At 50.6% G+C, this 25,796-nt stretch overlaps 1 protein-coding gene across 1 annotated transcript; it reads right to left on the bottom strand.

Annotated features, from left to right (window-relative positions):
- Nucleotides 1-12,374: 12,374 nt before the first annotated feature.
- On the bottom strand, nucleotides 12,375-13,079 carry LOC132870318 (MORN repeat-containing protein 3-like). The gene has a single exon (XM_060903948.1). The coding sequence runs from the start codon at nucleotides 13,077-13,079 to the stop codon at nucleotides 12,375-12,377; it is 705 nt and encodes a 234-aa protein (XP_060759931.1).
- Between the last annotated feature and the right edge of the window lie 12,717 nt (nucleotides 13,080-25,796).

The following is a 25,796-nucleotide window of genomic DNA, read 5'->3' as shown; positions in this document are numbered from 1 at the left end:
CTCGAGAGTGATGTTGGCTTGGTTCCCAAACCGGCTATCCAGGACTCTGAAGATTTCGTTTGAGGAGCTATAGGTCGACAGGTGTAGATTTCCGGCCACCTTCTCATCGATGCTGTCGAGCAGCTGGAATTTCTTGACCTCTCTAGACCCTGTCAGTTCACCCTGCTTCTGTAGAGCTTCCCACTCCTTCTTCCACCTGTAGTAACTTCGCTGGTTGCCAGCAAACTTTGGAAGGGCTGTGGCTTTCAGCTTTATTGCTGGCACTGGAGCTGTACGGTGGACAGTGGGCTCTTCAGAGTCTGTCTTGATTTTTGCAGCTTTGATGAAGGCGGCCTTGCGCGACACCAGCTGGGGAAGTTGCACTTTAAGCTCTGCCATGCGGTGATCAAAGTCTCTTTGCTCTGCAGTGGGAGCCCAGTGGTTCCAGTCATGATGCGCTTCTTTTGCCTTCAGCACCAACATCTCGAAGTGCTTCAGCATGAACTCATATGCCTCCAGAGTCACGTCGAGCTGGGCAGAGGAGACGTTCTTGCAGTCAGCTTCAGCGATGTGTAGGGCAAGGGGCAGCTCTTTTTCCCCATACGATTCCCAGAGTGTTTGTTGAATTAGGAGCTTTGCTTCTTTAGTCCTCTGCTTACAGTATGCCTCTATCTTCTCCAGGTCGGCTTTTTTCTTGGTGCCCAGGTCCTCTACAGTGGCTGCGTCTGCTTCTGCCATGTAGGCGGCCTCAATCTCTTCGTTCGCCTCCATGAGTCTCAAGCTTTCTGCTGTAAGCTTGTTGAAGTTTTGCTTTAGCTCCTCCACAGTCATCTCTGAGTGTGTTCTTGCAATGCAGTTAGGAAGATGGGAGAAAAGTCTTTTGGCTGTGGTTCGCTCTGTTTTCAGTTCTTCTAATGACTTTGCCATTTTGTTTCTTTTTTCCAGGTGACTTCAAGCTTTATCCTCCAGGCCCCCAGGTGAAGTGTCTTCCCTCTCTATTGGGTTGTGGCATGAGTGGAGTCTTGCTTCTTGGTCACTGGTCAGCGGTATGATGCACTGGTTAGGTGGTGATTCACTGGCAGTCGTCTGGCAGTCGTCAGTTTCCACTGGTGCATTGGTTTTTCACTGTCAAGTGTATATAAGCATCATGGGTTTCCCACACTTAAAAGGGAAGGACTCGGACACAGGATTCCACTCGTCTTGTGTTTTATTGATTTTCAGTGGAGTTGACGTTGTAGTAGAATTGTATATAGTAGGGTTTTTCCAGAAGAAAAGGTAGAAGTAGAAGCAGAAGTGGAACCAGAAGTAGAAGTAGAAGCAGGAGTAGAAGGTGAAAAACACATAAAAATAAATGTATGAATAAATGCCTGTTTTTCTACAACAAAGCATGTATGAATAAATGCCTGTTTTTCTACAACAAAGCCCAAGTTAATTAGGCAACAATATATAAATATTTATGTATAAGGTAAGTTAAGTATATTTTAACCATTTTTAATCATTCAGGCAATATGTTGCTGAACAAACATAAATGAACAGAAAACCAGTTCTAAACTAAGAACCATTTTAACCATTAGCCCTTTAACAGGCAGTTTGTGCACTTTAACTGAAGATATTTTACTACATGCCACTGAGAAAGAAAGTTTAAACCATTAAACCAAACACAGGTAAGGAACAAACATTTCTCATGCCCACGGATTATGGCGAGCGCAGCGTTTGCATATAAAAAAGTTCAGTGGGTTTACCGGTAGCCTTTTACGTCCTTTTTCCCCGATGTGCTGTAAGGTTTGTGTTAGTAGCGAATTCTCTTTGCAACTGCTGTGCTGCTGCTTTGTTACAAACTGAACACCAACTCTGCCTATTGTTCTAGAACGACCGCTGCCCTGCTAATTAGCGTTGTGATTGGCTTCACCTGTTCAGCGCAGTGTGCTGTCAAGCTGTGTGCTGGCAGCGTAGCACTGCGATTCAGCATAACAGGGAGTGGCGGCGGCAGCTGTCAATCATGTGAGCCTGTGTTCAGACACTCCTTGCGGCAGGTCGCCGCGACAGTAGAACGTTTTAATCAAACCCTCAAAAACATAATTCAGAAGTTTGTGAGGACGCATGCAATTGGGATAAATGGCTCAAGCCCCTGTTATTTGCAGTATGAGAGGTCCCGCAAGCCTCCACAGGTTTTTCACCATTTGAATTATTATATGGGCGTAAGCCACGTGGCATTTTGGACGTGCTACATGAAAATTGAGAGGAGGGACCTTAACCTAGTAAGAACAAAATTCTATACGTTCTCGACCTGCGCACCAAACTCCACACACTCACACACTTAACCCAGGAGAATTTGCGGCAGACGCAAGAATGTCAAATGTATGACGGGGCAAGCGCCTTAGAGAGTTCACACCGGGAGACAAAGTGCTCGTATTATTGCCCACGTTGAGCTCCAAATTGATTACCAAGTGGCAAGGGCCCTTTGAGGTCACACGGCGAGTCGGGGACGTTGACTATGAAGGGAGGTGAACGGACAGGGGTGGGGCATTGCAAATTTACCACCCCAATCTGTTAAAATGCTGGAATGAGGAGGTCCCCGTGGTGTTGGTGTCAGTAATCCTGGAAAAGGAGGAGCTGGGGCCAGAGGTTCAAAAAAGAAAATTGATGTCACCAACCACTCCGGTCCCTTGTGGAGACCACCTCTCCCTGGCCCAACTCGCGGAGGTAGCCCAGTTGCAGAAGGAATTTTCCGACATGTTTTTGCCCCTGCCCGGCACCCACCTGATAGAACACCACATTGAGACGCCCCTGGGGGTAGTAGTGCACAGCCGCCCTTACCGCCTGCCCAAACAAAAAAAAAGGTGGTCCAGGATGAACTCAAGGCCATGCTCGAAATGGGCATAGTCGAGGAGTCCCACAGTAACTGGAGCAGCCCAATGGTCCTGGTCCCCAAGACCAATGGGTCTGTCCGGTTCTGTGTGGACTATAGAAAGGTCAACGCGGTGTCTAAATTCGACGCATACCCAATGCCTCGCATTGACGAGCTGCTTGATCAATTAGGTGCTGCTCATTTTTATTTGACACTGGATTTAACGAAGGGATTTTGGCAGATCCCCTTGACTCCTCTATCCTGAGAGAAAATGGCCTTTTCCACACTGTTTGGGTTACACCAATTCGTAACACTTCCTTTTGGGTTGTTTGGGGCTCCTGCGACATTCCAGCGGCTCATGGACAGGGTTCTCCGCCCCCACACCGCCTACGCAGCCACGTATCTCAATGATGTTATCATCTATAGCAATGACTGGCCGTGGCACCTCAAACACCTTAGGGCCATCCTAAAGTCGCTGAGGCATGCGGGTCTCACAGCTAACCCAATAAGGTGTGCAATTGGGTGGGTGGAAGTACGGTATCTGGGTTTCCACTTGGGTCATGGGCAGGTGTGTCCCCAAATTAACAAGACTGCAGCGATTGTGGCCTGCCCAAGGCCCAAGACCAGAAAGGGGGTGAGATGGTTCCTGGGGCTGGCTGGCTACTATCGGAGGTTCATACCTAATTATTCGGATGCCACCAGCCCCACGGGTGCAGATAGAGGGGGGGACGGGGGGGATTCGTCCCACCCAGATTTAAATTCACCTCGTTCGGTCCCCTCCACTTATAGGGAGGAAAAAACATCTATGCTGTCTTTCTTTGCATAAGGCAAACCTCACGGAAAAATCAAAAGACTAATTACCATTCGGTTTATTGAGGTGCACAGCAGTACATACATAGTTACAACTGCGCAGACTGCACAGGTTGCGAGCTCGAGCTTGGTTGCTATGGTTACCCACAACAAGTTTGACAGGCATATCGGGGACAGCTCCTCCTAGTTCAGGACCCCAACACGGCATGATGAAGGGTGCCAAAAGGCAGAAAACGACTGCATCGTTTTTTCAAAAAACAACGACCGTAAGTAAACTGTGCCTTACTTTATCATATCACCTTGCAATTTTTTGATAGTCTCTTCAAAGTAATGTCGTAGTGAAAGTAAAATCATACGGAGTAGAGATGCCTTTCTGGTAGCCTCCTTCTTTCGGTGGTAGCCTGTAGATACAGTGCTCAGAAGGCAGTTTTAATGTTTAATCTGGCGTTCCCTGCCATAATTTCAGCGAGCATATTGTTTCATAAGGAAACTTTGCGAAGAGTTGTTGACTGACTGCCGCTCACACAACACACAGGCACAGTTAGAAAGTCAGGATGCACTGGTTTACACTTTACACACACACACACGTAGCCCAGCCTCTCGCTATGTTTAACAGTTGGAACTTAGCGGTTTTAAAACTAGTTTTGCAGTTTTGCAATTTCTGTGTGTGATGATAATGTGTAAACTTTGGATTTCCATAGGCTATGTTAAAATGTTATCATTGTCCTGGCCTGCAGGTAGTTCCTGGTGATGGCAGTGAGGGAGGTGAAATAACATGTATACACACTACCGTTCAAAAGTTTGGGGTCACCCAGACAATTTTGTGTTTTCCATGAAAAGTCACACTTTTATTTACCACCATAAGTTGTAAAATGAATAGAAAATATAGTCAAGACATTTTTCTGGCCATTTTGAGCATTTAATCGACCCCACAAATGTGATGCTCCAGAAACTCAATCTGCTCAAAGGAAGGTCAGTTTTATAGCTTCTCTAAAGAGCTAAACTGTTTTCAGCTGTGCTAACATGATTGTACAAGGGTTTTCTAATCATCCATTAGCCTTCTGAGGCAGTGAGCAAACACATTGTACCATTAGAACACTGGAGTGATAGTTGCTGGAAATGGGCCTCTATACACCTATACACCTCTATACACCTATATTGCACCAAAAACCAGACATTTGCAGCTAGAATAGTCATTTACCACATTAGCAATGTATAGAGTGTATTTCTGATTAGTTTAAAGTGATCTTCATTGAAAAGAACAGTGCTTTTCTTTCAAAAATAAGGACATTTCAAAGTGCCCCCAAACTTTTGAATGGTAGTGTGTATACACACACACACACACACACACACACACACATATATATATACACAAAATGGAATCATTTGCTGACAGCTCAGTCCCCCCCAGTTCAAAAATCCTATCTGTGCCCCTGACCAGCCCGCTGACTGATCTCACTAAAAAGGGAGCACCAGATCCAGTCCAGTGGATGGAGCAATGCCAACAGGCTTTCTCTAGGTAAAGGCTGCATTGTGTGGGGGGCCAATTTTGCACTCCCCTGACTTCTCTCTCCCCTTTATTTTGCAGACTGATGCATTGGACAGAGGGCTAGGGGCCGTTCTGTCCCAGAAGTTGGAGGGAGAGGAACGTCTGGTGCTGTATATTAGCCGGAAGCTGTCAATGCGTGAAGCCAGGTACAACACGATAGAGAAAGAGTGCCTAGCCATCAAGTGGGCGGTCCTCACCCTCTGGTACTACCTCCTGGGACACCCTTTCACCCTCTGTTCAGACCACGTGCCCCTCCAGTGGCTCCACTGCATGAAGGATGCCAATGCGTGGATCACCCGTTGGTATCTCGCCCTCCAGCCATTCAAATTCGAGGTGGTCCACAGGCCGGGGGCGCAGATGGTGGTGGCAGACTTCCTGTCCCGTCAAGGGGGTAGGGAGGGGGAGTCCGCTGCAGGCTGGACAGCTCCCCGGCCTGAGTCGGGTGGTGGGGGTATGTGGCAGCGGGGGCGTGGCCGAGCGGCGGTCTGTGAATGAAGGGCGGAGTCAGGGAAGGTGAGTAGTCGAATCGCTACACCTGTTGTCAATTAACGTGTGTTTGTGTGTCTCTTGTAGCGACAGAGCCCCATAAAAGGAGAGAGAGGAATAGAGGAAGGGATATTTTTGGACCAGATCATGACAGTGTCTGTGTGTATCTGAATGTCCGTGTATGTCTCAACATAAAGATTTGTGCTGAAAAGCCAATTAAACTGACTTTGAAGCTAATAACAGCCTGCCATACTTCTGTGCTCCACCCACATCCGTGCAGATTCTACAAATATATATATATATATATATATATATATATATATATATATATATATATATATACACACACACACAAACACACACAATGGTGCTTGAAAATTTGAGAACCCTTTAGAATTTTCTATATTTCTGCATAAATATGACCTAAAACATCATCATATTTTCACACAAGTCCTAAAAGTAGATAAAGAGAACCCAGTTAAACAAATGAGACAAAAACATTATACTTGGTCATTTATTTATTGAAGAAAATGATCCAATATTACATATCTGTGAGTGGCAAAAGTATGTGAACCTCAAGGATTAGCAGTTAATATGAAGGTGAAATTAGAATCAGCTATTTTCAATTAATGGATGACAATCAGGTGTGAGTGGGCACCCTTTTTTATTTAAAGAACAGGGATCTATCAAAGTCTGATCTTTACAACACATGTTTGTGGAAGTGTATCATAGCACAAACAAAGGAGATTTCTGAGGACCTCACTAAAAGCGTTGTTGTTGCTCATCAGGCTGGAAAAGGTTACAAAACCATCTCAAAAGAGTTTGGACTCCACCAATCCACAGTCAGACAGATTGTGTACAAATGGAGGAAATTCCAGATCATTACTACCCTCCCCAGGAGTGGTTGACCAACAAAGATCACTCCAAGAGCAAGGCATGTAATAGTAGGTGAGGTCACAAAGGACCCCAGGGTAACTGCTAAGCAACTGATGGCCTCTCTCACATTGGCTAATGTTAATGTTCATGAGTCCACCATCAGGAGAACACTGAACAACAATGGTGTGCATGGCAGGGTTGCAAGGAGAAAGCCACTGCTCTCCAAAAACAACATTGCTGCTTGTCTGCAGTTTGCTAAAGATCACGTGGACAAGCCAGAAGGCTATTGGAAAAATGTATTATGGATGGATGAGTCCAAAATAGAACTTTTCAGTTTAAATGAGAAGCGTTATGTTTGGAGAAAGGCAAACACTGCATTGCAGCATAAGAACCTTATCCCATATGTGAACCATAGTGGTGGTAGTATCATGGTTTGGGCCTGTTTTGCCGCATCTGGGCCAGGACGGCTTGCCATTATTGATGGAGCAATGAATTCTGAATTATACCAGCAAATTCTAAAGGAAAATATCAGGACATCTGTCCATGAACTGAATCTCAAGAGAAGGTGGGTCATGCAGCAAGACAACGAGCCTAAGCACACAAGTTATTCTACCAAAGAATTGTTAAAGAAGAATAAAGTTAATATTTTGGAATGGCCAAGTCAAAGTCCTGACCTTAATCCAATCGAAATGTTGTGGAAGGACCTGAAGCGAGCAGTTCATGTGAGGAAACCCACCAACATCCCAGAGTTGAAGCTGTTCTGTATGGAGGAATGGACTAAAATTCCCCCAAGCCAGTGTGCAGGACTGATCAACAGTTACCGGAAACGTTTAGTTGCAGTTATTGCTGCACAAGGGGGTCACACCAGATACTGAAAGCAAATGTTCACATACTTTTGCCACTCACAGATATGTAATATTGGATCATTTTCCTCAATAAATAAATGACCAAGTATAATATTTTTTGTCTCATTTGTTTAACTGGGTTCTCTTTATCTACTTTTAGGACTTGTGTGAAAATCTGATGTTGTTTTAGGTCATATTTATGCAGAAATATAGAAAATTCTAAAAGGTTCACAAACTTTCAAGCACCACTGTAGGACACAATTATAGAAGTGAGTTACTTATAATCACGTTATCTATTCTCACCCAGATGAGAATGAGTTCCCTTTTGAGTCTGGTTCCTCTCGAGGTTTCTTCCTCATGTCATCTGAAGTTTTTCCTTGCCACTGTCACCACAGGCTTGCTATTTGGGCATAAATTAGGGATAAAATTAGCTCATGTTTAAAGCCTTTAATTTTCTGTCAAGCTGCTTTGCGACAATGTCTTTGTTAAAAGCATTAGACAAATAAACTTGACATGTTCCCATTTCAATTCCGTATTTACATGTTTTGACATTGTGGGAGTGGGGACATGGTCGAGTGTCAGTTGTGGATGGAGAGTGGGCATGCCGAACCAGCAAGTAATATGTGATGGTTCTCACCTGTGGCTATTTACTGGCGATTTAGTCATTTGTGTCTCTTGTGTGTTTGCAGGGAGAAGTCAGTAACCAGAGAGAGCTGAGCAATCCAGCACTGTGTGTATGGTTGATTAGTGAGTTAAAATAATTGAAAAGCAAAACTGAGCACCGTTGAGTTGTCGCAAGCCTGCCTCCCATGTACTCATTTCCCCTGAATGAGTGTTACAGACATCCATCCATCATCTACATCGCTTTTCCATCAGGGTAAACAGGGGAAGCTAGAGCCAATCCCAGCTGAGAGGTGGGGTACACCCTGGTCAGGTCGCCAAACTATCACAGGGCTAATCATGGAGATAAACAACCATTCACACTTGTATTCACACATATGGGCAAATCAATAACTATAAGTCCTGTATTTTACACTTCAGCTTCACTGAACAGAAATGAGGAAAATGAATAAGACTGACTTAAGAATCAATTTTAAAATGGCAAATAAAAACTAGTGCTATCAAGAGATTAAAAAATTTGAGATATTAATTATGATCTGTAATTAATTGATCTAATTAATCTCTTTTTTAATCTCACCTAAAAATTACTGAGAAAAGCCCTCAACTTGAGGTATTTTCATTTAAATTCATTACATTATTGTGGCAGATCAAAAGATTGATATATAACAAAAAAAGTGGCTTTATAAAGTCATTTATTGTTTTTAACAGACTTGAACAGATGCAGTCGTAGCCATTTACATTCTGCTGTATTTGAGACTAGTCTCAAGTGCTGCCTGCAACCTTTAGTTTCAACCACCAGGGAGGGAATATTGCTGTTCTTTTGTCAATCTCCAAATAATTAGAAAATAAAAATAAAATAAATGGCCCATATAAAGTGCTGTAAGTTAACATATCAAAAAACAGTAAGAACACTTTTCTGAGCAATACAAGTATTGAACACTGAACTTGTTGCTTTTCCTCTGCTTCAGATAATATAAAATAAATAAAACAGACCCATCAATCACAGTGCTGTAAGTTAGCACATCAAAAATAACATTGTTCATCATCACAAAATAAAGTGCTGAAATAACATCAAGCAATCACTTCTAGTAGGCTACAGAGGACATAGCAGCTATGCTGACCTTATGCCTCATTTCTTCTTCTTTAGCCAGTCACTGAGACAGACCAGCTTGGTCACATTTTCTGGGAGCAAGGCTGCCCTTTTCTTTTGCACTATGTGGCCTGCAAGGCTAAACAGTCTTTCACAAGGTACGGAGGTTGCCGGGGAGGCCAGGTACTTGTGTGCTAGGGCTGACAGCTTTTCATAGGCTCCTGAGTGAGCATACCACCACTGCAGGGGACAGTCATCAATACTGATGCTGGGCTCTGCTCTGTAGCACTGGAGCTCTCCAGACTCCATTCCATCTTCTTCTGAGTCAGACCCCAGCAGGAGAGTGCTCCTCCTCTTCTTCTGAGCTGGTTCATCATCCTCTGTGGAGGGCTGGAGAGTAGCTGCTCTTCTGGCCTCTGCTGCTTGGAGCATGTTCTCCAGACTGGTCCACACCTGAATGAATGGATGAATAGATGGATGGTGGATGAATGAATAATTGTCATTAAAGTGCAGTGGGCCGTTTTATTTTATTTTTGAAGAAGTGTTGCATTTCTTATGTGTGAAAAGTGCTATATAAATAAAGTTTGATTTGATAAATTGAACAGATTAGTCCAGCTTATCCTTATAGTCTTTACCTGTTTCCTCTTTTCTCTTGGAAGACATTTCAAATCCTTGAAACGTGGATCCAGTGCTGTGGCCACCTTGAACCATGTCTTGTTGGCATCAGCTCACCATGCTGCCAGGTCCTTCTGGAAGGCATTCTTGAACTTCACCACATAGGCTGGATCATCATCAGTGATGTCCATGACACGGTCCAGATGGCGAAAAGCAGGCAGCACTACAGAGCAAGAGACATAGGCCTCACCACCCAGCAGCTCAGTCACATACCTGCAGAGGTGGATAAGTTTGCAAAATAAATTTAGCTGGAAATTTAAATTAAAGTGTAACTGATTTCCAATTTAATTGTCCTTAAAATTAACTACCTAATGTTCATTCATTTTTGGATTACACATGTGACAGTGGTTTATTTAATTAAAATGGATGGGTGTTTATTTGGGCTTACCTGCATGGTTCAAGCAAGACCCCCAGCCTCTGCAGTTTCCCCCACTCAGCTTCAGTTGGCATGACCAATCTGTGGTTGTTCTGTTGGTCCAACGTAGCCTGGACAGCCTCTCGGTTGCGTAGGAGGCGTGAGACCATTGCGAGTGTTGAATTCCACCTGGTCGGTACATCTTGTATAAGTTGCTCGCTCTTTTTTCCAAGTGCTACTTGTTGCTGGTTAAGTTCTGTGGTACTCACAAGGCTTTGTTTGAAATGGCCAACAATCTTGCGGCACTTTGCTAGTACACCAGCAAACCCACTGCTATCAAGGCAGACAGTGATGGAGAATGTGAGCATTGCAGGCGATGTGCTCATATGGAAGGGCTCTCATAGCAGCCAGCATGTTTGCTGCGCTGTTTGTACCGATGGTGGATATCTTGTTTTCAATTCCCCTTTCATTTGCCACCTTGAGGAACTGTTCGGCGCATTCAACAGCAAAGTGCCTGGTTTCTGTTTTCATGACGGTCAGTGCAAATGAGTTGAGGTTCCACTCACCATCAATAAAGTGTCCGGTCACCCCCAAATAGCTGTGGTTGCCAGCTGAGGTCCAGTGATCTCCAGTTATAGCAACACAGTTGGGCGAATCCTCCACCAAAATCTCAAGTTTTTTTTTTTTCGCCGTCGTACATCTTGCTGATTTTGGTCGTCACTGTAGTCCTGCACGGTGGCTTGTATGATGGGTCATTGGACGCAGTTCGCAACACCTCTGTTAACCCATCATCTTCCACTATGTTTATCGGCCTGCAGTTCATCGCTATCCACTTGGCAAGAACATTTGCCAGCCTGTCAGTCGCAGACTTGCTCATCAAGTTCAATGGGAGCCTATCAGTTTATGCTAAACAAGCCCAAACACAATGACAGCCAATCAATGTCCACTTCAAGGCCAATTTATCCTGACAACCCAGTCCTCGCAGATAGCGTCGCAGACAGTGTCTGCGTAGCCCCCCCACCTTCGCAGACGCTCTGCGCACACCTCCCAAAAATTGTGACCACCGCAGAAGCCTCGCAGACAGCGCCGCAGACAAGAGGGCTCTGATTGGTCCACTCTACATCCGCTGTACACGCACTTCCGCTTCCCTACTTTCCCGGTTTGGTTTGTTTTCACGACCGCCATTTTTAAAAACACGAGCGAAGATGGAGCAGCATGAAGAGCGGTTGATTGAGGAAGTACGTACATCTATACGATTCCAGTTCTAGTCATTATAAAAAAAAAAGTTCTAGTCATTATAAGTAACAGGAGGATAAACACTCCACTAACCACACCCACCAACTACTCCTAGCGACTTCGCGCCCCCTTGCGTTGTGCCGGTGAATAACATCGCGCACACCTATTTATCCCCGCTCAACAATAAATTACAACTGTCTGCGAAAAGCTATCTGCGAAAGCCTTGTCGCACGAGCATGCAGAGGCCTTCAGGTGTGACTGACCATTGTTTTCCACCCCCAACAACTCAAGCACAAGAAGCCCAACACATAAAAACGGATTTTCTAAAAAGGCAACTCACATACAGAAACAGTAAAGTTAGAGATTAAAAATTAGATTAACGCGATTAAAAAACATAACGCGCTAAATATGATTGTAATTAATTAATCACAATTAACGTGATAATTTGACACCCCTAATAAAAAACACACTATCAGACTTGCACCATCAGTAAATTAAAAAAAATAATTACTATGCATAACCTGCGTAAACTACAACAAACACAGATATTTAAGCTATTTCTTTATTAATTCATTCATTTGTTATATTTATGGAGTCCTTGAAAGCACATGGTGTAATTTTCATGGGTAATTATTGTGTGCACTCCATGGACTATCATGTGCACATCATTTAACTTGCTCGTGCATGGCAGCTCTTGCCAGTCTGTTTTCTTTAAGACACATTTCTTGAAAACAGACTTCACAAAATATTTTTCTGATGTTTATCCAGGCTATATGTGTTGTTCCTCCCCCTTTTACATTACAGGCATTTAGCAGATGCTCTTACCCAGAGTGACGTACAACAAACCCAGAGCAATTTGGGGAGAGTTGGGGAAATTGCCTTGCCCAAGGGCACTTCAGTCATTCTTGCTGGTCTAGGGAATCAAACCAGTGACCTTTTGGTTCCAGAGTTGCTTCTCTAACCATTAGGTCATGGCTTTTTTGCCACAGGTCCTTTAAGGTTCATTAATCCTTGGAGTAGAAACAGCTGAGTCCATCGTCCAGCACTGCCTGAACATCCTTCAGCATCACTGGAAGGATACGGTTAAGCTGTGGTGTGTGCGTATTCTCCCTGTTGTACTCATACAATATACCACACTTTGGGATATCATCTACCCAGAAGCCCTCGTACACCTGACCCCTGTCCATGTAGATAAAGCGTCCATGTCCATGTTTTTTCCCATCCTTCATGGAGCCCTCATATATGTTCCCATTCCTGAGTAACAGCATGCCCTGGCCGTTCGGTTTATCCCTGAGCCATTGTCCTTCATACACATTTCCATTCTCATAAACCATCTTCCCCAGTCCACTTCTCTGATTCTCCACCCACTCCCCATCATATCGCCCTGAGGAACTGTAGAGGAATGTACCAGTCCCCTCCTTTTTATCATTTCTCCAGTATCCTCTATAAACTGATGAATATTTTTGAGTTGACGGCTCCATTTTTTTTATCATCCCAAAACCGTCACGCTTATTCATTTTCCATTCGCCGTCATACATCGTTCTGGCTCTCACCCACACCTGAGTTCCCTTCCCATGTCTCAGGTTATCCCTCCACTCTCCGGTGTAGGTATCTCCGTTCGGGCTGTAGAAGGTGTGGCAGCGGCCGTTCTTCAGAGTCCTTTTTTCTAAATCTTCCCAACGGCTCCGTGATATTTTGGTGAAAGACATTATTCCTCTTGTAACAGTGTAGTAAAAAGACTGAAATGTTTTCCGAAACAGCGATGCACTCTGATCCGTACAGTGACGTCACAGGGTTGTGTGACGCCACAAAGCCGGTTACGTCGTTTCTGATGGTTGACACGGAAACTAAAAATTCTAGCGACTACTACAGAGTTGCGATCACAACTCTCGATAACTCTTGTTATATAACAACTATAGAGATTTGTTGATGATGAAACTAATATAATATAATATAATATAATATAATATAATATAATATAATATAATATAATCATATTTAGTCATTTTTTTATTTACGTCTGTCTGTGGGGTTTATTTAACCAATGAAAAGTAAACAAACAGCGCACGTGATTCTCAAACTCTCTTCAAGCCCTCATAGCTCCGCCTTGCCGCTGTGTTAATGAAGTGCCGCGCGCACACACAGCAGAGCTGGAGGTAAAGTAATGGGGTGGTTTGGTTTGAGGTAAATAGCTCAATAAGATGTTTCTAGATCAGCCATAGGTTATAAAACCTGAGTTAAAACTTTGCAGTGGAGCTGTTTAATAAAAAGTTGATTAAGCGTAGCTCAGATGTTGATATTGCGATTAGAGAAATGTTTGCTGAGGAGATGATGAGGGTGATTCTCATGAAGCTGCAGTGAACATGTCCAGGACGCATTTTCCAAAATCAATACTTAATTCACATAAACTCTGATATTTTGTGTAAAGAAAATAGGGAGCAGTGTATGGACCAGGGGCGATTTCTCAGAGACAACAAGGGAAGCTGAGCTTCCCCTAAAATTCTCTCCCCAAACTGCGGCGTCTACGACGTTGAATTCTCATTAAAACAATAACTTGCATAACATAATATATGCCCAAGATTGTATTTATGTTCATAACTATCCTGTAACTTATTTGAGTGATGTCTGACGAACTTGCAGTTCGCTGCGAGAATCACCTTTACTGCCAGGCTGTAACCTTTCTTATTTCAATGGGCTCTATGGACAGGCAGCAGTGTTGCCAGATTGGGCGGTTTTAAGTGCATTTTGGCGGGGTTTGAACATATTTTGGGGTGGAAAACGTCAGCAGTATCTGGCAACACTGACTGGCAGCCGGGTATCCGTTGCAGTCTACGAGACGGCTCTGAACAGCCAATTTCGGGCGGTACATCTTTAAATGCCCAAGTGTCAACAAAAACAACTCGCGAACTACTTCTGTCAAAAGCTCCCGCACCGGTGGGTGAAAGGTCATTCAGTCTCGAGAAATCTCGCTCTACAAGTCAGCTGACCTTGTATGTAACCCATGTCAAATCTCGCGAGAGCAGCCGCGACAAGTAAACAACTAAACAACATGGCGCCTCAGTCTGGAAAACGCCAATTCGGATTGTTTTTGCACCATCTGGCGGTGTATCTACTATGGAATATTTTTGGAGCAATTATAACGTATTTGATGATCAGACACATTGTCACGTAGTGTTGCTGGGATGTTTTCATGGAGTCGGTAAGGGGGCGCACGCCGAGAGTAAGAGGGCGCAGCGCCCCTGTTCCCCCGTTTAGACGAAAGCCTGTACTCTGTAAATAAATGTAAATATTACTCGTTGTGCTCCGTTAACTTTCATCCATTCTATCAGTTTGATCATTCGTGAATTCACTCGTTTATTTCATTTGTAGTTCAATCTGGTTGTAGGCTAGCTTGGGATCTGCAGTGCTAGCTGCTAACAGAAATTGGTGAAGTCTCTGGAAAGCACAACCAGCTGGTATGACAGGGTCACAGACCATTTTCTGGAAAAGGAGCGGAGGGCAGAATTTGTGTATAAATAGTGTTCATGTTCATGAATCTGAAGTATATACACACTTCAGTAATGTTAAGAGAATGGTGGGCTCTGTGTTATAGGTTATACCTGGGTATAATATTCAAGGTTCTGTGTGTTGCATAGCCTACCTGGTTATGAATTTCCAGACTGTGTTGCAGAAGATGTTCAAGGATGTGTTGCACAGCTGGGTGTTGTGTTAAAGACTGTGTTGCATATCAGGGTATGATGTTCAAGGCTCTTCGTTGAATAGCCAGTGATTTTTGGATGTTTGATATTTTTGATTAAGGATATGAGGCACTAGCCTGGCAAGCCAGACTATAACATGAAATGTACAAGCAAAAATACTTTCTGCCACTAGGTAGGGTTGTCTAGTTCACTATGCTAATGGGGCACACCTTTCTATGCTTTGATATCTGGCCTACAGGTTTTACGATGAATGCGTAAAATGGGCTTCCCTTGTTTTAAAAACCAGCAGCCGCCACTGGTATGGACAAATGGTTTTCATCATCATATAAACTAATTTTTATATCAGTTAAACAAAAAAACTATGGAAATTCTCATTAACATTGTGTCCGCATCCCTTTTTTTAATGTTTACTTTAAATCATATAAAAATTCCTAATTATATAAAAAATAATACAGTGTAAAGTTATTTTAAGACATCTAAATTTATGCATAATATTAATATTTTTTGTGTTTAACAAAAAAAGGTACTTGATTTTAAACAAAATAACTGTGTCCGCACCAAATGTTTCTCATTACCGTTTCATGATTTCACCCCCCCTATAAAAAGTACACTGTGCCTTTAAATTGATCAGTGATCCCATGATGCATCACTTCAGATACAAGATTCAAAATGGAGACAAGCTCAGTTGCTCACTCTTCTCTTACTTTGTGATATTTGTGTTAATATTGCTAAATCTGTCCTCAGTTACACTGTCTATTATCATTACCATTATGGTTTAATACTCATTACTTTTAAAAATAAAAAATTATTTTATGATTATTATCACAATATAAGGCTTTAACATGTGGCATAGGTTGCTAGCATTTCAGGTTATTTGTGAAATTAGCCAAGAGTATCTCATTACCGTTACTCAATATTCTCATTACCATGCACTGTGAGGGCAATAAATAAATGTCAAAAAAATATAAAGTAATTGTCATGGACTGTGCTGTTCATTTAATGGGATATTTTGTGGAAATATGAAATAAATTGTCATAAATGTCAAAAAATGTTTTTAACTCATGATCTAGCTTCATCATTTACTGTAACGGTGATGAGAATTATTCTGGATCATGTAAGCCTCAAATAAGAATAAAATTCTATTAAAATATTTTTCCATTAAAAAAAGATCAACATAATAAAGTTCACACTCTATTTTAGGCTCTCAACTTGAAAAAATACTGAAAAGAGGTGAAAAACTTTGTTAATGTGAAGGTCTTCATGAGAATCACCCATGAGCACAACTAGTAAGCGATGTGAAAAAAAACGATCTCATCTCATTCTCTCTAGCCGCTTTATCCTTCGACAGGGTCGCAGGCAAGCTGGAGCCCATCCCAGCTGACTACGGGCGAAAGGCGGGGAACACCCTGGACAAGTCGCCAGGTCATCACAGGGCTGACACATAGACACAGACAACCATTCACACTCACATTCACACCCACAGTCAATTTAGAGTCACCAGTTAACCTAACCTGCATGTCTTTGGACTGTGGGGGAAACCGGAGCACCCGGAAACCCACGCGGACATGGGGAGAACATGCAAACTCCACACAGAAAGGCCCTCGCCGGCCACGGGGCTTGAACCCGGACCTTCTTGCTGTGAGGCGACAGCGCTAACCACTACGCCACCGTGCCGCCCAAAAGAAACGATCAGATAAACTCTGAATAAATTTTCTCTTTCCACCTAAATCAATCCTCAGTCCATGGAAAGTAATCCTGTTGAGAAAACTCAGATAAAACTCCGTCCATTGAAACAGCTGTGATAATAAAGTAGAGCAGCTAGCTTGAACAGATTAATGCTGTATTTTCAGCAAGTAGTGAATTTCATAAGTTGCTACTTCAGTTTGTCATCAGCAGATGTAATGCTGTGTAATTGCAGTACAAGATCATGACTGATGACAGAGCTGTTGTCCAGTAAGCGGTGAGGCAAACTAAGCTGATAGGACAGGTCTTAGTTTATTTGGTTTTGTTTACAGGATCAATGTCTTTTGTCCCTGAAAGAAATGTGTACAGTGGTGAGAGTGTCCCATGAAGAGGCAAACAAACTAAGGTCAGTCAGAGACACAGACAGTGACAGCAGAGATGGAGAGAGTGACAGAAAGAAATAAGCAGAAGTTCAGAGAGGTGATTCCAAGTCAGAAAGGATGATGAACAATGAGGGGTTGAGAAGACAGCATGAGACAGATAGAGGATAAGGAGATGGTGAGAGAGAAAAGAGAGTGAGGATGAGGAGACGGCGCGTGAGAGAGAGACTGAGGACGAGGAGACGGCGGCGAGAGAGAGTGAGGACGAGGAGACGGCGCGCGAGAGTGAGGACGAGGAGACGGCGCGCGAGAGAGAGTGAGGACGAGGAGACGGCGCGAGAGAGAGTGAGGACGAGGAGACGGCGCGCGAGAGAGTGAGGACGAGGAGACGGCGCGCGAGAGAGAGTGAGGACGAGGAGACGGCGCGCGAGAGAGAGTGAGGACGAGGAGACGGCGCGAGAGTGAGGACGAGGAGACGGCGCGAGAGAGAGAGTGAGGATGAGGAGACGGCGCGAGAGAGAGAGTGAGGACGAGGAGACGGCGCGAGAGAGAGAGTGAGGACGAGGAGACGGCGCGCGAGAGAGTGAGGACGAGGAGACGGCGCGAGAGAGAGAGTGAGGACGAGGAGACGGCGCGAGAGAGAGAGTGAGGACGAGGAGACGGCGCGAGAGAGAGAGTGAGGACGAGGAGACGGCGCGCGAGAGAGTGAGGACGAGGAGACGGCACGCGCGAGAGAGAGTGAGGACGAGGAGACGGCGCGCGAGAGAGAGAGTGAGGACGAGGAGACGGCGCGCGAGAGAGAGAGTGAGGACGAGGAGACGGCGCGCGAGAGAGAAAGGAGAGTGAGGACGAGGAGACGGCGCGCGAGAGAGAGACTGAGGACGAGGAGACGGCGCGCGAGAGAGAGTGAGGACGAGGAGACGGCGCGCGAGAGAGAGTGAGGACGAGGAGAGGGCGCGCGAGAGAGTGAGGACGAGGAGAGGGCGCGCGAGAGAGAGTGAGGACGAGGAGACGGCGCGCGAGAGAGAGTGAGGACGAGGAGACGGCGCGCGCGAGAGAGAGTGAGGACGAGGAGACGGCGCGCGAGAGAGAGTGAGGACGAGGAGACGGCGCGCGAGAGAGAGTGAGGACGAGGAGACGGCGCGCGTGAGAGAGAGTGAGGACGAGGAGACGGCGCGCGTGAGAGAGAGTGAGGACGAGGAGACGGCGCGCGAGAGAGAGTGAGGACGAGGAGACGGCGCGCGAGAGAGTGAGGAAGAGGAGACGGCGCGCGAGAGAGTGAGGACGAGGGGAGGGCGCGCGAGAGAGAGTGAGGTAGAGGAGACGGCGCGCGAAAGAGAGAGTGAGGACGAGGAGACGGCGCGCGCGAGAGAGAGTGAGGACGAGGAGACGGCGCGCGAGAGAGAGAGTGAGGACGAGGAGACGGCGCGCGAGAGAGAGAGTGAGGACGAGGAGACGGCGCGCGAGAGAGAAAGGAGAGTGAGGACGAGGAGACGGCGCGAGAGAGAGAAAGGAGAGTGAGGACGAGGAGACGGCGCGCGCGAGAGAGACTGAGGACGAGGAGACGGCGCGCGAGAGAGAGTGAGGACGAGGAGAGGGCGCACGAGAGAAAGTGAGGACGAGGAGAGGGCGCGCGAGAGAGAGTGAGTGAGGACGAGGAGATGGGGCGCGAGAGAGAGAGAGTGAGGACGAGGAGACGGGGCGCGCGAGAGAGAGTGAGTGAGGAGGAGGAGACGGCGCGCGCGCGAGAGAGAGAGTGAGGACGAGGAGACGGCGCGCGAAAGAGAGTGAGGACGAGGAGACGGCGCGCGAGAGAGAGTGAGTGAGGACGAGGAGACGGGGCGCGCGAGAGAGAGAGTGAGGACGAGGAGAGGGCGCGCGCGCGAGAGAGAGTGAGGACGAGGAGACGGCGCGCGAGAGAGAGAGAGTGAGGACGAGGAGACGGCGCGCGCGAGAGAGAGTGAGGACGAGGAGACGGCGCGCGCGAGAGAGAGTGAGGACGAGGAGAGGGCGCGCGAGAGAGAGAGTGAGGTCGAGGAGACGGCGCGCGACAGAGAGAGTGAGGACGAGGAGACGGCGCGCGAGAGAGAGAGTGAGGACGAGGAGACGGGACGCGTGAGAGAGAGTGAGGATGAGGAGACGGGACGCGAAAGAGTGAGGATGAGGAGACGGCGCGCGAAAGAGTGAGGATGAGGAGACGGCGCGCGAGAGAGAGAGTGAGGATGAGGAGAGGGCGCGCGAGAGAGTGAGGACGAGGAGACGGCGCGCGAGAGAGTGAGGACGAGGAGACGGCGCGCGCGAGAGAGAGTGAGGACGAGGAGAGGGCGCGCGAGAGAGAGAGTGAGGTCGAGGAGACGGCGCGCGACAGAGAGAGTGAGGACAAGGAGACGGCGCACGAGAGAGTGAGGACGAGGAGACGGGACGCGAAAGAGTGAGGACGAGGAGACGGCGCGCGTGAGAGAGAGTGAGGATGAGGAGACGGGACGCGAAAGAGTGAGGATGAGGAGACGGCGCGCGAGAGAGTGAGGATGAGGAGACGGCGCGCGCGAGAGAGAGTGAGGATGAGGAGAGGGCGCTAGAGAGAGAGTGAGGACGAGGAGAGGGCGCACGAGAGAGAGTGAGGACGAGGAGACGGCGCGCGCGAGAGAGAGTGAGGACGAGGAGACGGCGCGCGCGAGAGAGAGTGAGGACGAGGAGACGGCGCGCGAGAGAGAGAGTGAGGACGAGCAGACGGCGCGCGAGAGAGTGAGGACGAGGAGACGGCGCGCGCGAGAGAGACTGAGGACGAGGAGACGGCGCGCGAGAGAGAGTGAGGACGAGGAGAGGGCGCGCGAGAGAGTGAGGACGAGGAGACGGCGCGCGAGAGAGAGTGAGTGAGGACGAGGAGACGGGGCGCGAGAGAGAGAGAGTGAGGACGAGGAGACGGGGCGCGCGAGAGAGAGTGAGTGAGGAGGAGGAGACGGCGCGCGCGCGAGAGAGAGAGTGAGGACGAGGAGACGGCGCGCGAAAGAGAGTGAGGACGAGGAGACGGCGCGCGAGAGAGAGTGAGTGAGGACGAGGAGACGGGGCGCGCGAGAGAGAGAGTGAGGACGAGGAGAGGGCGCGCGCGCGAGAGAGAGTGAGGACGAGGAGACGGCGCGCGAGAGAGAGAGAGTGAGGACGAGGAGACGGCGCGCGAGAGAGAGTGAGGACGAGGAGACGGCGCGCGACAGAGAGAGTGAGGACGAGGAGAGGGCGCGCGAGAGAGAGAGTGAGGTCGAGGAGACGGCGCGCGACAGAGAGAGTGAGGACGAGGAGACGGCGCGCGAGAGAGAGAGTGAGGACGAGGAGACGGGACGCGTGAGAGAGAGTGAGGATGAGGAGACGGGACGCGAAAGAGTGAGGATGAGGAGACGGCGCGCGAAAGAGTGAGGATGAGGAGACGGCGCGCGAGAGAGAGAGTGAGGATGAGGAGAGGGCGCGCGAGAGAGTGAGGACGAGGAGACGGCGCGCGAGAGAGTGAGGACGAGGAGACGGCGCGCGCGAGAGAGAGTGAGGACGAGGAGAGGGCGCGCGAGAGAGAGAGTGAGGTCGAGGAGACGGCGCGCGACAGAGAGAGTGAGGACAAGGAGACGGCGCACGAGAGAGAGAGTGAGGACGAGGAGACGGGACGCGAAAGAGTGAGGACGAGGAGACGGCGCGCGTGAGAGAGAGTGAGGACGAGGAGACGGGACGCGAAAGAGTGAGGATGAGGAGACGGCGCGCGAGAGAGTGAGGATGAGGAGACGGCGCGCGAGAGAGAGAGTGAGGATGAGGAGAGGGCGCTAGAGAGAGAGTGAGGACGAGGAGAGGGCGCACGAGAGAGAGTGAGGACGAGGAGACGGCGCGCGCGAGAGAGAGTGAGGACGAGGAGACGGCGCGCGCGAGAGAGAGTGAGGACGAGGAGACGGCGCGCGAGAGAGAGAGTGAGGACGAGCAGACGGCGCGCGAGAGAGTGAGGACGAGGAGACGGCGCGCGAGAGAGTGAGGACGAGGAGACGGCGCGCGAGAGAGTGAGGACGAGGAGACGGCGCGCGAGAGAGTGAGGACGAGGAGACGGCGCGCGAGAGAGTGAGGACGAGGAGACGGCGCGCGAGAGAGTGAGGACGAGGAGACGGCGCGCGAGAGAGTGAGGACGAGGAGACGGCGCACGCGAGAGAGAGTGAGGACGAGGAGAGGGCGCGCGAGAGAGAGAGAGTGAGGTCGAGGAGACGGCGCGCGACAGAGAGAGTGAGGACGAGGAGACGGCGCGCGAGAGAGAGAGTGAGGACGAGGAGACGGGACGCGAAAGAGTGAGGACGAGGAGACGGCGCGCGTGAGAGAGAGTGAGGATGAGGAGACAGGACGCGAAAGAGTGAGGATGAGGAGACAGCGCGCGAGAGAGTGAGGATGAGGAGACAGCGCGCGAGAGAGAGAGTGAGGACGAGGAGAGGGTGCGCGAGAGAGAGAGTGAGGACGAGGAGAGGGCGCATGAGAGAGAGTGAGGACGAGGAGACGGCGCGCGAGAGAGTGAGGACGAGGAGACGGCGCGCGAGAGAGTGAGGACGAGGAGACGGCGCGCGAGAGAGTGAGGACGAGGAGACGGCGCGCGAGAGAGTGAGGACGAGGAGACGGCGCACGCGAGAGAGAGTGAGGACGAGGAGAGGGCGCGCGAGAGAGAGAGAGTGAGGTCGAGGAGACGGCGCGCGACAGAGAGAGTGAGGACGAGGAGACGGCGCGCGAGAGAGAGAGTGAGGACGAGGAGACGGGACGCGAAAGAGTGAGGACGAGGAGACGGCGCGCGAGAGAGTGAGGACGAGGAGACGGCGCGCGAGAGAGTGAGGACGAGGAGACGGCGCGCGAGAGAGTGAGGACGAGGAGACGGCGCGCGCGAGAGAGAGTGAGGACGAGGAGAGGGCGCGCGAGAGAGAGAGTGAGGACGAGGAGACGGCGCGCGAGAGAGAGAGTGAGGACGAGGAGACGGCGCGCGCGAGAGAGAGTGAGGACGAGGAGACGGCGCGCGCGAGAGAGAGTGAGGACGAGGAGACGGCGCGCGAGAGAGTGAGGACGAGGAGACGGCGCGCGAGAGAGTGAGGACGAGGAGACGGCGCGCGCGAGAGAGAGTGAGGACGAGGAGACGGCGCGCGCGAGAGAGAGTGAGGACAAGGAGACGGCGCGCGCGAGAGTGAGGACGAGGAGAGGGCGCGCGAGAGAGAGTGAGGACGAGGAGACGGCGCGCGCGAGAGAGAGTGAGGACGAGGAGACGGCGCGCGCGAGAGAGAGTGAGGACGAGGAGACGGCGCGCGCGAGAGAGAGTGAGGACGAGGAGACGGGGCGAGAGAGAGAGAGTGAGGATGAGGAGAGGGCGCTAGAGAGAGAGTGAGGACGAGGAGAGGGCGCACGAGAGAGAGTGAGGGCGAGGAGACGGCGCGCGCGAGAGAGAGTGAGGACGAGGAGACGGCGCGCGCGAGAGAGAGTGAGGACGAGGAGACGGCGCGCGAGAGAGAGAGTGAGGACGAGCAGACGGCGCGCGAGAGAGTGAGGACGAGGAGACGGCGCGCGCGAGAGAGACTGAGGACGAGGAGACGGCGCGCGAGAGAGAGTGAGGACGAGGAGAGGGCGCGCGAGAGAGTGAGGACGAGGAGACGGCGCGCGAGAGAGAGTGAGTGAGGACGAGGAGACGGGGCGCGAGAGAGAGAGAGTGAGGACGAGGAGACGGGGCGCGCGAGAGAGAGTGAGTGAGGAGGAGGAGACGGCGCGCGCGCGAGAGAGAGAGTGAGGACGAGGAGACGGCGCGCGAAAGAGAGTGAGGACGAGGAGACGGCGCGCGAGAGAGAGAGTGAGGACGAGGAGACGGGACGCGTGAGAGAGAGTGAGGATGAGGAGACGGGACGCGAAAGAGTGAGGATGAGGAGACGGCGCGCGAAAGAGTGAGGATGAGGAGACGGCGCGCGAGAGAGAGAGTGAGGATGAGGAGAGGGCGCGCGAGAGAGTGAGGACGAGGAGACGGCGCGCGAGAGAGTGAGGACGAGGAGACGGCGCGCGCGAGAGAGAGTGAGGACGAGGAGAGGGCGCGCGAGAGAGAGAGTGAGGTCGAGGAGACGGCGCGCGACAGAGAGAGTGAGGACAAGGAGACGGCGCACGAGAGAGAGAGTGAGGACGAGGAGACGGGACGCGAAAGAGTGAGGACGAGGAGACGGCGCGCGTGAGAGAGAGTGAGGATGAGGAGACGGGACGCGAAAGAGTGAGGATGAGGAGACGGCGCGCGAGAGAGTGAGGATGAGGAGACGGCGCGCGAGAGAGAGAGTGAGGATGAGGAGAGGGCGCTAGAGAGAGAGTGAGGACGAGGAGAGGGCGCACGAGAGAGAGTGAGGACGAGGAGACGGCGCGCGCGAGAGAGAGTGAGGACGAGGAGACGGCGCGCGCGAGAGAGAGTGAGGACGAGGAGACGGCGCGCGAGAGAGAGAGTGAGGACGAGCAGACGGCGCGCGAGAGAGTGAGGACGAGGAGACGGCGCGCGAGAGAGTGAGGACGAGGAGACGGCGCGCGAGAGAGTGAGGACGAGGAGACGGCGCGCGAGAGAGTGAGGACGAGGAGACGGCGCGCGAGAGAGTGAGGACGAGGAGACGGCGCGCGAGAGAGTGAGGACGAGGAGACGGCGCGCGAGAGAGTGAGGACGAGGAGACGGCGCACGCGAGAGAGAGTGAGGACGAGGAGACGGCGCGCGACAGAGAGAGTGAGGACGAGGAGACGGCGCGCGAGAGAGAGAGTGAGGACGAGGAGACGGGACGCGAAAGAGTGAGGACGAGGAGACGGCGCGCGTGAGAGAGAGTGAGGATGAGGAGACAGGACGCGAAAGAGTGAGGATGAGGAGACAGCGCGCGAGAGAGTGAGGATGAGGAGACAGCGCGCGAGAGAGAGAGTGAGGATGAGGAGAGGGTGCGCGAGAGAGAGAGTGAGGACGAGGAGAGGGCGCATGAGAGAGAGTGAGGACGAGGAGACGGCGCGCGAGAGAGTGAGGACGAGGAGACGGCGCGCGAGAGAGTGAGGACGAGGAGACGGCGCGCGAGAGAGTGAGGACGAGGAGACGGCGCGCGAGAGAGTGAGGACGAGGAGACGGCGCACGCGAGAGAGAGTGAGGACGAGGAGAGGGCGCGCGAGAGAGAGAGAGTGAGGTCGAGGAGACGGCGCGCGACAGAGAGAGTGAGGACGAGGAGACGGCGCGCGAGAGAGAGAGTGAGGACGAGGAGACGGGACGCGAAAGAGTGAGGACGAGGAGACGGCGCGCGAGAGAGTGAGGACGAGGAGACGGCGCGCGAGAGAGTGAGGACGAGGAGACGGCGCGCGAGAGAGTGAGGACGAGGAGACGGCGCGCGCGAGAGAGAGTGAGGACGAGGAGAGGGCGCGCGAGAGAGAGAGTGAGGACGAGGAGACGGCGCGCGAGAGAGAGAGTGAGGACGAGGAGACGGCGCGCGAGAGAGAGAGTGAGGACGAGGAGACGGCGCGCGCGAGAGAGAGTGAGGACGAGGAGACGGCGCGCGAGAGAGTGAGGACGAGGAGACGGCGCGCGAGAGAGTGAGGACGAGGAGACGGCGCGCGCGAGAGAGAGTGAGGACGAGGAGACGGCGCGCGCGAGAGAGAGTGAGGACAAGGAGACGGCGCGCGCGAGAGTGAGGACGAGGAGAGGGCGCGCGAGAGAGAGTGAGGACGAGGAGACGGCGCGCGCGAGAGAGAGTGAGGACGAGGAGACGGCGCGCGCGAGAGAGAGTGAGGACGAGGAGACGGCGCGCGCGAGAGAGAGTGAGGACGAGGAGACGGGGCGAGAGAGAGAGAGTGAGGACGAGGAGACGGCGCGCGCGAGAGAGAGTGAGGACGAGGAGACGGCGCGCGCGAGAGAGAGTGAGGACGAGGAGACGGCGCGCGAGAGAGTGAGGACGAGGAGACGGCGCGCGCGAGAGAGAGTGAGGACGAGGAGACGGGGCGCGCGAGAGAGAGTGAGTGAGGACGAGGAGACGGCGCGCGAGAGAGAGAGTGAGGACGAGGAGACGGCGCGCGAGAGAGAGAGTGAGGACGAGGAGACGGCGCGCGCGAGAGAGAGCGAGGATGAGGAGAGGGCGCATGAAAGAGAGAGAGGATGAGGAGACGGTGCGTGAAAGAGAGTGAGGATGAGGAGACATCGCGTGAAAGAGAGAGAGGATGAGGAGACGGCCCGTGAAAAAGAGTGAGGATGAGGAGACGGCACGTGAAAGAGAGATAGGATGAGGAGACGGCGCATGAAAGAAAGAGAGGATGAGGAGACGGCGCGTGAAAGAGAGTGAGGATGAGGAGATGGCGCGTGAGAGAGAGTGAGGATGAGGAGAGGGCGCGTGAGAGAGTGAGGATGAGGAGACGGCGCGTGAGAGAGAGTGAGTATGAGGAGACGGCGTGTGAGAGAGAGTGAGGATGAGGAGACGGCGCGTGAGAGAGAGTGAGGATGAGGAGACGGCGCGTGAGAGAGAGTTAGGATGAGGAGACGGCGCGTGAGAGAGAGTGAGGATGAGGAGACAGCGCGTGAGAGACTGAGGATGAGGAGACGGCGCGTGAGAGAGAGAGTGAGGTTGAGGAGATGGCCTGTGAAAGAGAGTGAGGATGAGGAGACGGGATGTGAAAGAGAGTGAGGATGAGGAGA

Source organism: Neoarius graeffei, chromosome 22 (genome assembly GCF_027579695.1).
Source record: "Neoarius graeffei isolate fNeoGra1 chromosome 22, fNeoGra1.pri, whole genome shotgun sequence".
In the NCBI taxonomy this organism is placed as follows: domain Eukaryota; kingdom Metazoa; phylum Chordata; class Actinopteri; order Siluriformes; family Ariidae; genus Neoarius; species Neoarius graeffei.
Note: the sequence above shows the minus strand (reverse complement) of the source record. Positions and strands in the feature narration are given on the sequence as shown.